The 12,290-nt window shown below is 55.1% G+C and overlaps 1 protein-coding gene across 3 annotated transcripts in view; it reads right to left on the reverse strand.

Moving 5' to 3' along the window:
- Positions 1 to 1,900: 1,900 nt before the first annotated feature.
- The window catches only part of COL5A3 (collagen type V alpha 3 chain), a 35,659-nt gene continuing 25,269 nt past the window's right edge, over positions 1,901 to 12,290 (reverse strand). For all 3 annotated transcript variants that reach the window (XM_043586471.1, XM_043586472.1, XM_043586470.1), the window contains 20 exons: positions 12,066 to 12,119; positions 11,897 to 11,950; positions 11,707 to 11,760; positions 11,049 to 11,156; positions 10,394 to 10,447; positions 10,178 to 10,231; positions 9,828 to 9,881; positions 9,636 to 9,689; positions 9,355 to 9,462; positions 9,155 to 9,208; positions 8,637 to 8,690; positions 8,332 to 8,439; positions 7,979 to 8,032; positions 7,863 to 7,898; positions 7,364 to 7,417; positions 6,725 to 6,944; positions 6,524 to 6,636; positions 4,909 to 4,977; positions 2,948 to 3,187; positions 1,901 to 2,866 (listed from right to left, as the gene is read on the reverse strand). In XM_043586471.1, coding sequence (XP_043442406.1) covers positions 2,720 to 2,866; positions 2,948 to 3,187; positions 4,909 to 4,977; positions 6,524 to 6,636; positions 6,725 to 6,944; positions 7,364 to 7,417; positions 7,863 to 7,898; positions 7,979 to 8,032; positions 8,332 to 8,439; positions 8,637 to 8,690; positions 9,155 to 9,208; positions 9,355 to 9,462; positions 9,636 to 9,689; positions 9,828 to 9,881; positions 10,178 to 10,231; positions 10,394 to 10,447; positions 11,049 to 11,156; positions 11,707 to 11,760; positions 11,897 to 11,950; positions 12,066 to 12,119 — 1,743 coding nt within the window. In that variant the 3' untranslated portion in view covers positions 1,901 to 2,719. The remainder of the gene's footprint in view (positions 2,867 to 2,947; positions 3,188 to 4,908; positions 4,978 to 6,523; positions 6,637 to 6,724; positions 6,945 to 7,363; positions 7,418 to 7,862; positions 7,899 to 7,978; positions 8,033 to 8,331; positions 8,440 to 8,636; positions 8,691 to 9,154; positions 9,209 to 9,354; positions 9,463 to 9,635; positions 9,690 to 9,827; positions 9,882 to 10,177; positions 10,232 to 10,393; positions 10,448 to 11,048; positions 11,157 to 11,706; positions 11,761 to 11,896; positions 11,951 to 12,065; positions 12,120 to 12,290) is intronic.

Below are 12,290 nucleotides of genomic sequence, written 5' to 3' on the forward strand. Positions count from 1 at the left end.
TATTACCTTTTCAGTGAGGTCTCTCCTGTGACCACCTCATCTCAAATTTACACCACTCCATCACGCTGTAGCTTGTTTGATTTTCCTGAAATCACATTACATAGCTGTATGTCTGTCTAGTCCGTCTCCCTCAGGAGTAAGATCCCCACATCTCTCTTCTACCCCAGCATTTGGAACAGTGCCTGGCACCGAGTAAATAGTCGAGACAATAAAACAAGCAACTAAGTAAATGAATGAATGAGTGAACTCATCAATCAACCTCTGAGCCCCAACATTCTTCATAGAGTTACAATCCAGTAATGTTTATTGAATGCATGAGGGAATCCAGGGCAAGCATTCAGGGGGCCTTGTGGGGCCTGGTGGCAGAGGTGATGGGGTAAGCTCTGCCTTTGAGGGAGACCATTCACCCCAACCTGAAACCTATACCCACCCAATCCCACCTGACCCAACTCAACTACACCAGCCCTCCATCACTCCAATTTGGCACTCAATTGGGCAATGTCCAGCAACCGATGAATGGATAAACAATGGAATTGTTTCAGACAATGGAAAAATTCCAGACAATGGAATATTATTCAGCAATAAACAGGAATGAAGTACTCAGAACCAAAGGGCCACATATTATATGATTCCATTTATGAAATGCCCAGAATGGGCAAATCCATAGGGACAGAAAGATTAGTGGTTGCCTACCACTGAAAGGTTTGGGGGAAATGGAAAGTGACTGCTAATGGATATGGGATTTCTTTTTGAGGTGATGAAATTGATTGTGGTGATGGTTGCACGTGTACTAAAAACCATTTAATTGTATACCTTAAATGGGTGAATTATATGGTAAATGAATTACATCTCAATAAATCTACTTTAAAAAACCTCAGCCCAACATCTAACCTCCAATTCAAGCTGCCTCAAACCCAACTCAGATCTTAACTGATGCCATCTTGACTTGCCAAACTGCCGATCCTCACTCCCCATTCATAGCAACCCCTACTTAGTTCTTCTCAGTTCATCCTACCTCCCACATCAACCCTAATTCACGTCAGTCCAACCTCCAACTCCAGACCCTTACCTCAATCCACTGATTTCCCAACCTCCAGTTCAGCAGATCCCATCATTACTCCACCGCAAACGCACTCAACTGACTCCAAAGCAGCCTCCAATGACTCATCTTCAAGCCATTTTCAACATAACTCGACCAACCTCTACCCTCTAACACCCAACTCACCCCGAGGCTCAACTTGTAACTCAATTCTCTCTCCCCCCAACTCATCTCCTGACTCGCCACCCAGATCTTTGACTTCTAGTCATTTCATCTCAAACCCAAACCACATGCCATGTCACCTCTTGATCCATTCCCTCACCCTCAGCTCAGCCAATGACTCCAGGACTAACCAAGATCAACAGAAAGATCTAGCTATTCTCTCTCTCTCTCTCTCTCTCTCTCTCTCTCTCTCTCTCTCTCACACACACACACACAAGTTTGATGTATTCCTAATAGGTTCACATTTTTTTCCAGCTTTATTGACATAGAATTGACATATGACATTGTCTAAGTCTAAGCATACAACCTGTTGATTTGATACACTTGTATGCTGATCACAACCGTAGCATTAGCTAACACTGGCATCACAACACATAATTAAAATTTCTTTTTTGTGTGCTGAAAACATTTAAGATCTCTCTTAGAGATCTGGTGATTTTTGACTCTTCTTCTAGGATTCTGAAATGGTAAACAGACCCATCATCTCCGGTGAGTACCGTTATAATTGGTTTCCCCCACCTCCCAAAACCATCTCTACCAAAAGACACTATTAAGACAGGTGGTGGCAGATAGCCTCAGGTGAGACAAGAGCCTGACCTTAAGAAAGATATAGGCAGCACTAGATGAAAGACACAGGGACACAGTTCACCGGTTTATTCTCAGACTTGAGATGCCAAATATGCCCTATGGCCCCGGAGGGGTGGGGATCATGCTAGAATCTCTCTCATCATATCCCAGCCTTCCCTAAAGGAGGAAGCAGATTAAATATACAACAGAGGGGATTTTCCCTTTTAATACAGACCCAGGTATAAATAGGGCAGCACCATTAGGATCCTGACTCACCCCCACCATCTTGGCTCCCCCACCACCTGGCATGGCAAGGTGAGTTCGGGGAGATGTGGGGGGGGGGCAGTACTCAGAGCTGGGCTGAGGCAGTGGAAGCAGCACCCAGCTCAGTCCAGGGAAGCCCCACTCTTCCCTCTGTAGCCTGACTTCAGCTCCTTCACTGTGAACCCACCTGAAAATAGGAGTGAGCGGAGGGGTCCCAGCCTGGGATCAGGAGACATCCAGTGCTTAACTATTGGAAAGGGGAGCACCACCAGGTGTTGGGGGCACTGACCGAGGAGTGGGGAGGCAGGCATGGGGGGGGCATTCATCAGCTCTGAGTTAGAAGTTCATTGCATGGGGCCTCGGGGGTGGGGAGCTGAGGGCTGGGCGGGCAGGCAGAGCCAGACTACAGTATGTCAGCTGTGGTGCAGTGAAGGGAGGCTAGACTTGAGCCAGGGGAGTGCAGCCCCCGGCCCCCTGGAACGGAGAAGGAAGACTGCTTGACCGTGATGAGCAGACCCTCCCCCGGCTCCACAGTCACAGGACACGATAAATACGGTGGCTTCAGAGCCTCAGCACCAAAAGTGCCCCGTCTGGGGCTCCCTCATTATCCCTCCCACCCCAAGACTCTCAGCTGCTAAAGCAGACAGGGCCCAGTTCAAACCCAAACTTCTGGTTCGTCTGGCCGAAGTCAGTGGCCGCCACGTCCCACAGAGGCAGAAACCCCACTTGGGAAGAGCTGAACTCCAAGAGGGTCTTCGTCTGTCCCTTGCGGAGCTGGGAAGACAGAACGGTGAGTTAGCAGGAGGGCAGCCAAAGCCTCTCCCCACTCTGGCCGGCCCCTGCCCTTCCCCTTACCCGGCAGCCATCGTAGGGGACAGCGATGGTGGCTGCTGTCGTCTGGTTGAAGGACACCTCTTCCCCGTTGGCCCCGAGGAAGCGGAGGGAGCGGCCGTAGTCGCCTGCAGCTTCGTCCAGCCAGGCGGCAGAGTTCTGGCAGGAGTAGGTGAAGCTCTGGCGGGCTGTGGCGCTCAGCAACTTCAGGAAGGTCATCTGCACCACGTTCACCGGAGACCCGTCAGCGTCCACGTAGGAGAACTGGGGGTGGGACAAAGCAGGAGGTGAGGGTGCCCCCAGTCACCCCTACTCCTCCTGCGGCACCTCCCTCCCAGGCTCTCCATCCGCTGGCAGACCCACGACCTCTGCCACGTCCCCTTCTTTGGGGGTGGCCTTACCCGCCATCCAGCCCCCCACGGTTCCCCTGTGAGCCCCCGGGCGCACGTGGCTACCGAGCACTCGAAATGCGGCCAATCAGATGGAAACTTTCAACCATGTTACTTAACTGTTTAATTAAAAATTTGTATTTATGCTTTTACTTTAATTCATAACTAATAACTGAGCCTCCATCCAGGTATCAGAGGACTTAGGTCGAGTATGCGAACCCACTTTTTCAAAGGCAGATTTTATGAAATCTAAGTATGGATCAAGAACCTCCAATGAAATTTAGTGCCCAAATTACGATGTGCTATAAACGTAAAATATGGGTCAGACTCTGCAGAACTCGTAGGGGAGAAATTTTAAATGCCTCAGTAACCTTTATATTGATATGACACTATTTTAGATGCACTGGGTCAAATAAAATATATTACTAACATAGCACGGGCCTGAGATAGCCTGCTGGGTAATACGTCCCTTCTGGCCTCCTTCTCATCTCTGTATCGTTTCCATGTGCCCCCACCGATGTTTTCTGGAATCACCTCCCAGATAAAGTACTTGCAACTGAGTCTGTGTGGAAGGGTCTGTTTTGGGGGGAACCCAAACCAAGATACCCCCACGTTATATTATAGCTTTGTTTCTTGGGTTCCTGTCTGCCCGCTTCCTTGGTTATGCTCCCGGTAGAGTATCAACTTCATGAAGTCAGGAACTGTGTTTATTATTTGCTGCTACATTCCCAGTGCTTGGCAGATACACGTATGTCATGTGAACAGTTCCCAAGCTGAACCCCAAATCCCCCCACCCATCAAACCTGTTCTTCTCATCTACATATCTCAGAATGTCACCAGACACCAGCCCACCAACCTTCTCCTCCCTCCCTTCCATTTCATCAGTGACTAGGTCCTATTGGCCTCTCTCTTAGATTTTCCAAGCCATGCCCTCCTCCCCACCCCCATAGCACCAGCTCCAGCCTGGGCCACCTCTTCACTCCTTTGGGCCAACATGCCAGTCACCGCCCCCTCCCCACCTGCCCCGGAAGCATTTTTCTAACTGAGAGCTTAGATTTGGGTCCTTCCCTCACTGAAACACATTCCATGGCTCCCTGCTGCTTACAGGTCTTTCTGGGGAGGTGGGCCTAGCCCTCACCTACCTCCCCAGCCTCCTTTCTTACCACATTCCCCCTCACACTTTCTACAGCAGGGCGAGTGGCTTTTTCTTTCAATTCCCCAGACCCTCTTTTAACTCTGGACCTTTGTGTATGCTGTTCCCTCTGCCTGGAACACTTTTCCTTGTCCTCCCTAACTTGCTAACCCAGCTCATTCTTTAGGCCTCAGTTGATCTGGGACTGCTACCAGGACGCCTCTGGGACTTGCAGCACTGCCTCTGGATTTCCACCATACCCTGGGCTTCCCCCCTTCACATCTGACGCTCCACACACCCCTCCCCTGCCCCCAGTCTGCTACCCCTACCAAGCCTGCAATCACCATGAAGGCAGAGGTGAGTCTGCCCTGTTCCTCTCATCCCTCAGAGCCCCTCCTCCAACTCCCCATGCCAGTTCCCACCAGTTTTCATACCATCCCCCACCTCGGTCTCCAGCCGCTCACCTTCTTCCCTCGACGGAATGTGCTGTACCAGTTTCCCGGCTTTTCCTTGGACCAGGAGGCCATTTTCACCTGGGGATGGGAGGGGGTAGTCAGTGTAGATGGCCTGGGTGCCGGCCATGTCTTCCTGTATTTACCTCCCAGCACTGAAAGTCGCAGACTGTATACCCCGGACCCTTGAGCTGTTGTTCTCTGGCCATGGGAGTTGGCTTGGCCGGTGCACAGGGCAGACCATGGGGTTGGGAGTCCCTGCCCTCTGAGGCAGCTCTCCACCAATGACAAGAATGCATGGATAAATGCTCAGCTCCCTCTCCCTCCCCCACGTGCCTGTTCCACACCATCTCCCAGAAGTCTCCCAGTGGAACTGAGCCTTCAGTGCCCAATGGTGACATTTTAACCCTCATCGGCTGCCTCCCCCAGTCCCCTCTCACTTCCCCCCTCCTCTCCTGGTGCGTGCCTCCTGCGATCTCCTCCCAAATAAATGACTCGTCCTCAAGTCTTTGTCTCACGGTCTGTGTCTGAGGAACCCAAACCTGGATCAGTCTTCACACCCCTCCCCAACACCTCTGGGCCGGAGGAAGCTGAGCTGGCGGGAGAGGCTCAGGTACCAGCAACTGTTTAGGGATCAAATCCTACGTGACCTCGGGGTCTGAGCTTGTCTGTATTCCCATCCACTAGTGTGTAAGGGTGCGGGGGAGGCGGAGGGTTGAGCTCCCACTAAACCAGGGCTCTGGCCGGTCAAAAATAATCATAAATAAGAGGGACACCACCATGCATTCTTGCAGGTTCTGTGCTGGCTACATACTTTACCGGCAGCAGAGGCATTAGCACAGCACCGCCCATCGTCAGTGTCTAATCAGTGTTCCTGATACATTGCATCAGCACTCAACTGTACAGCCAGTCCATACCTTCCTGAGCTCCGTTTTGCAGACGAAAAAAACCCTGTTCCCCCCAGTTTATATCCCAACCCGGGGTTCTAGAGTTGCTGCTGCCTGCCCACTGCCCTCTGCTGCTGAGCCTGATGGAGAAGCCCAGTATTCCTGGGGGCCCAGGTGGTCTCACCTCCCAGCCCACAGCCTGGAGGGCAATGAGTCCACAGGCCCCTCAGATAGCGGATCAGGAGGCAGTGCCTACAGGAGGTTAAGGGCTGGGACTCTAGAGCCAGCCTGCCTTGGGTAATCCTCGGGTAACTTCTCTGTGCCTTAGTTTCCCTCTCTGGGGGATGATGGCAGAACTGGGCCTCAGTGTTGATGCAGCTAAGTGCTCAGAACAGCCTGGCACACATAAAGCACTATTTAAAGATTTGCCACCATTATTGTTTCCTTCACTAGATTTTCTCGTAGAAGGTGAGCTCCATAAAAGCAGAGTTTTGTTTTGGTTCTCGGCTGTGGTCCCAGACCTTCAGACCTTCACAGGCCTTGGCATACAGCAGGTGCTCAACAAATGTCGGATGAAGTTAGGATAAGGTCCCAGACAAAGCCTGTGTGTGTGTTGGGCAGGGAGGGGAAGCAGGGGACAGCCTTTGGTGGAGGCGGGAGGACGGCCCGGGTGATACGGCTTCCTTCCGGTGCCCTTTTTCTCCCTGCGCCCCCTGCCCCCACCCCGCCCAGGCACTCACGGTCTCAAACTTCTTGTCGGGATAGAGGCAGGTCTCTCCTCCAGCCGTGAAGTTGCAGAAAACCCTGAGCGCGTCCCGCGCACAGCCCTGGTTGGGGTCAATCCAGTATTCCCCTGCCGCAGAGCCAGGTGGGGTCAGTGAGTCGGGGGCGGGACCCGACGGCTTCCTGCCCACGGGGCCCAGGCAGGGGCGGGACCTCACCATCCGGCAGGTGCGGGTGGTTGCGGTGCAGCTCACTGCATACGAGGCCCGGGCGCTCAGCTGTGCCGGGAGGGCGCCGCATCTGCTCCAGTTCGAAGCTCAGCGACGTGAGCGAGGCCAGCACCTCCTCCAGGCCGCCCTCCGGGCCCTCCAGGGGCACCGAGCGCCGCCGCCGCCGCCGCCGCCGCCGGCGCAGCCCGTGCAGCTCGGCCGGGGGACCCTGAGCGAGGGCGGCGACGGCAGAGGGGAGAGCAGAGATGCGGGAGGAAGAGACAGGAAGAGAGACAAGCAAAGATGAGAGAGACAAGGGAGGCAGAGACACACAGGGGTGGGGATAGATAGGAAAAAGGAGAGAGAGATCAAAAAGTATTTGAAATAGAGACAGAGGCCAGGAGAGATGGAAGGGGCGGAGGAGGGAGAGATGGTGGGGGAGACAGAGTCAAGCAAGACAAGACCCAGTCAGAGCCCCCGTGGGTGTTCCCCCAAACCCTTCAACGGAGCCGGCATCCTCCCTCAGCTTTCAAGACACCTCCCTCCCCACCTGGGTGCCCTGAGCACCTGCTGTGTGCCCCACCCAGTTCTGGGCACTTGGGGACCCAGTGGGACAGACACTCCCAACATACTCCCTGGGGAACCTACCGGAGGGCCAGGGGGGCCAGGGGGGCCAGTGTCGCCACGGGGACCAAAGGATCCCTGTAGAGAGAAGTCACTTGGGAGTGAACGCTGTCTATGGAGACCCCTGCCTGCCAACACACACACACACACACACACACACACACACACACACACACACACAGCACTGGGGGAGGGAACTGCAATTTTTTAGCTCCAACTATAAAACACTCATTCCCTTTCCATATTTTAACATCTCCGAAATCAAAATCTAACAAATCTTTGGCAAGTCATAGTTTCCTTGTCAGAACTGTTTTTTTCTTCACAGTAGTTTCTAAAATAATGGTGCATCTCACAATCGGTGGCATTTCAGATTTGATAAAAATACAACGGTAGGTGTTGAGTAAATAGTCAAATGCATGATTGAATGAGTAAATGAATGAATGCAAAGGGGTTGAGGGTGTGGTGACGTTGAAAGGGGTGGGAAGCCGGGATGTGGGAGCCTGAGGGAGCAGTGCATACTCACCGGGGAACCTTTTGAGCCCTTCTGTCCCAGAGGACCCTGTGAGGTAGAGACAGGGAGGGCTGGCGTCCCAGCTGCCCCACCACGGTGACCCCACCCCACAAACCCCTCTTACTCACCGCCACACCTGGGGGCCCAGGGGGGCCCAGAGAGCCGATGGGACCGGGGGGACCCTGGAGAAAGGACACCAAGGTCATCACTGATGGGGTTCACCCCTGTGATCCAGGCACATCCCCCAGACAAGCCTCCGGTCCCCTCAAAAAACAGGCCACAGACGCAGCCTCCAACCCGCAAATCCCTAGATGGAGACACCCCCCCCCCCACCATTTTCCCCAGACACAACTCTTATCATTCTAGACCAGGCTTCCCAAGCCCCCCACAGTCTCCAAATAAGCCCCAATTCTGCCCCCCCCACCCACCCACCCCTTCCTCTGAACACATTCTTTCCACTTGGGGTAGAACACACACTCACGGGTTCTCCCTTGGGGCCGGGGGGGCCCTGCACGCCTGGCAACCCCTGATCCCCTTTCTCACCAGCTTCCCCAGGGGGGCCGATGAGGCCAATTAATCCAATGTGGCCCTGGAGGACGAGAGAGGCACACACGGGGAAAGAAATATGGTGGGGGGATTGCTGGAGGATTTTTCTTCTAGAGCCTCGGGGTAATGAGGTTGGGAGCAGAGGAGACCCCAAATTCTCAGCCCTCTGGCCAGGGAGGGAGGTAAATGTGGAGGAGACAGAGGTAACTGGGGGAGAATAATGGAAGGAGGTATCCTTACTTTTTCCCCCTTGGGGCCGGCATCTCCCTTCAATCCTGGAAGGCCAGAGGGCCCCTGGAAGGAGAGTGAGGCTCAGTTAGGCTCAAACACAAAATCTCAAGGTTCATGTGGGTGATTGGAGGGTAGTCAAATGGGAAATTACTCATGTTTCAAATGGGAATTACCAGGGATGTGGTCATGGGGATGGTCAGGAGAGAGGGGTGATGACAAGGGATAATGAAGGGCTGGCTGGAGGAGGTCCAGTATGAATGGTCCGTGGTCAGGATCGCCGTGGGTGGTCAGTGTTGACTATCAACATAGATGGTCAGTTTGGCTTGTCATGATGGTCACTGTGGTCGGTATAAACCACCAAGATGGAGGGTCGGTATAGACCATCAGGATAAGACCACCAAGATAGATGGTTAGTACAGGTGGTCAGATGGACTGTCAGTGAGGGGTGAGCCCACGGCACCAGGTGGCCACTGGATGCCCAGTGTGGTTCTCCATGCCGAGACACCAGGGACAAAGAGGTCTCTTACCAGGGGTCCAGGAGGGCCCATCAGTCCAGGAGGTCCCAGGAGGCCTGGTTCACCCTAGGATGAAGCAGAACGTAGGGGTGCTGCACTCGGCCAGACCCCGTGTAGATGTCCCCACCACCCTCCAGGGTCAGCCACCTCAGGCTGTGATTAGAAAGCATAAGGTGGGTCACACACAGAGGGTCTGATCCCACCCTACTCACCACAGGGCCGGGGATCCCCCGAAGACCCTCAGGCCCCACACGTCCAGGGGGCCCTCGAGCCCCCACTGGGCCCGTCATCCCTGGGGGCCCGTCAGGACCTGGCTCCCCCTGAAACAGACCAGGGCAAGGGAAGGGCAGAAAGTGTCAGACAGTTCCTTCCTCCTGGCCTCCCAGCCAAGAACAATCAGGGAGGGGGAAGGAATTGGGGCACCCATTCTGATGGCCCATCTGTTGGCCGAGGATCAACACGGGGACCCTCCCTGGGCAGGGGGGGTACTCACCTTGGCCCCTTTCTCCCCTTCTTTGCCTTCTGGACCCATGCGGCCTGAAGGACCCTGAGGAGGGAAAGAGTGTAGGAGGGATGCTTTGGGGGTGAGGGGGCCTGTGGAGGTGGGCGGGGGCCTGTGGGGGCCTGTGGGGGGTGAATGGATCAAAGCTGGAGCCAGGTCAACCAGGAGGCAGGTCTCACTTACCCTCTTGCCGGGGGGCCCAGGGGGGCCAGGCTCCCCAGAAGCTCCAGGCGGACCCTATGGATATGTAACAGTACCAGGGTAGTATTAGCTCACGTCAGTTGAGCAGGGTTATGTGTCAGGATGCCTGTGATCCCAGGACGGCCTTCCCCAGACATCCCCACAGCACCAGCCGTCTCCCACCTCCTCCATTAAGCTGCTCACCATCGTGGTGAAGGCCCAGAGCGGCAAAGCAGGTACTGTATGGGGGCCCTGGGTACCTCATCAGCCTACTCCTCCGGCCCCCCCAGTCTACCCACTCACCAGCCCCAACCCCCCTCTGCCAGCATGACATGCTCTGCTCCCCCACTCACCGGTCCCCCAACATCACCAGGGTCTCCCTTCTCTCCTGGGGAGCCGTCTATACCCTGTGGGGGATGGGAGGGGTCATGGAGGCAATATGAGTTTGGGGTGAAGCTTGGGGACACATAAAGCTTATGTGCTCCCCTGACCTTGCCCAAGTCTGTGGAGGGAGTCGAGATGGGGGCAGAATTAGGAATATATTGTGGGAGTGGGGGGCTCACACACACCGAAACTCCTGGGTCTCCAGGGGGGCCTAGATCTCCTGGGAGCCCAGTGGGGCCCTGGAAGACAGAATGACAAATAATCACATTTCTGAATTACCGAGCATTTGTCTGACAGGCGAACAGCGCCCAGGCACAGTTTGGGCTACTGAGGACACATAGTGAACAAAACACAAAATCCCTGCCCTGGGAGAGAGAGCTTTCTACAGTCTAACGCGTGTAGGTGGTGACCTAGGGGCATCACATGCATCACCTCACTTCATCCATCAGGTGTCTCCCAGCCCACGACTCAACAGAACTGACCCTCAGAAAAGGGGTGAGATGCAAACTGAGGTCCCACAGACTCCGGAGCTCCTCACTGCCCTGCCAACCACCCCAAGCCCCTCTGCCATGGCCGGGGGAGGGGGGGCGGTCTCAGCCTCCACCCTGGTGCTAAATCCCACATCAGCCCCAGCTCTGTTGCCAACATTTCCAGATCGGTTCTGTGTGGGAGCAACTTCCACCCCATCCCGTGACATACAAGCGTGCCTTTGGTCATTGTCAGCCATGTTCTGGGTGGCTCGGGGGCCAGCAGGTTGGAGGAGGGAAGCCCTGCTCTAGAAGTCGGGGAGCAGGGTCAAGGCCCCTCCCCATCTCTGCCTCCTGTTCTCCGAGGACTCACCACGTTCCCTTTGACTCCATCCTCTCCAGGGGGGCCTTTCTTGCCTGGGGGTCCAGCAGCCCCAGATGGACCCGAGTCCCCCTTTTCACCAATTTCTCCCTTGGGCCCCTTTGTAGAAATAGAGGTCGGAGGTCAGAATAGCCTAGACAAGAGTCCAGGGTCAGGGGTCAAGGGTCAGCATCCCTGGACTGAAGAATCTGGGTAGTCTGGGACTTCCTGGGGCCAGGGGTCAGAGTAGCCTAGACTGTCCAAGAATCAGAGGTCACAGGATCTAGGACTTATAGGAGTCAGGGGCAAGGATGGCCCAGGTGCTCAGAGATCATGACCAAGTTTGGTCTAGCCCACATGCCACATTGGAGTGAATTAGAAAAGGGGATCCCTCTGGGAAGTTCATCCCCAACTCAGGGTGTATGGCTTGGATCCGAGCCCCCACCCCCTCTCTCAGCCCCACACCCTTGTGCAGTGTACAACCTGAAGAACTCTGTGTAGCAGCCCTATCTGAGACCTTCCAGGGCTCTGTCATCAAGACAACTGGGGCTACCCATAGGTCCTGGGTCAATGGTGACTCTGGTCTGCCCAGGGGTCAAGGTGCCCCAAGATGCCCAGGGGTCAGAGGTTCCCTGAGATGGGTGCAGGGGCACAGGACACAGTCACTCACAGGGATGCCTGGGGTTCCTGGGGGTCCTGGGTCTCCAGCCTCCCCTGGCTCACCCTGTAGGAGGCGAAGTTGAGCGTAAGGAGAGGTCTGATTATGACAGACAGGAAGGAGCTCCCCAGAACAGCCACCCCCAAGCAAGACTGGCTGTGTCTTCCCAACCCTAGGCAGACCCCTGCCCCCGTTCTCTCACCTTCTCGCCCACAGCGCCCGGCTGACCAACTCCCCCGGGCAGCCCCGGAGGGCCCTGGAGAGACAGCAAGGGGTAGAAGTGGGACTGCAGGATGCCAACAGCCCCTTCTTGCGAAATGGATGCCCCCACCTCTCAGGCATCCTGCCCACCCCCCACAGAGGGTCCTCACCTCCGATCCACTGGGGCCATGGGGACCCCTAGGGCCTGGAGCTCCATGGGGACCCTGTGAGACAGTCGGAATAGCATCCAGTGACCTCATGACCCCTCAAAGGCACCACTAACCACAAACACCATCCTTAATGCTGGTTCCCAGCATCATCTTAAAATGACAATGTGCCCTGTGACACCACCACCTCCAAATCAGTCTAACGGTCACCACCACCCTGCTATCCTC

This window comes from Prionailurus bengalensis, chromosome A2 (genome assembly GCF_016509475.1).
Source record: "Prionailurus bengalensis isolate Pbe53 chromosome A2, Fcat_Pben_1.1_paternal_pri, whole genome shotgun sequence".
Lineage (NCBI taxonomy): Eukaryota > Metazoa > Chordata > Mammalia > Carnivora > Felidae > Prionailurus > Prionailurus bengalensis.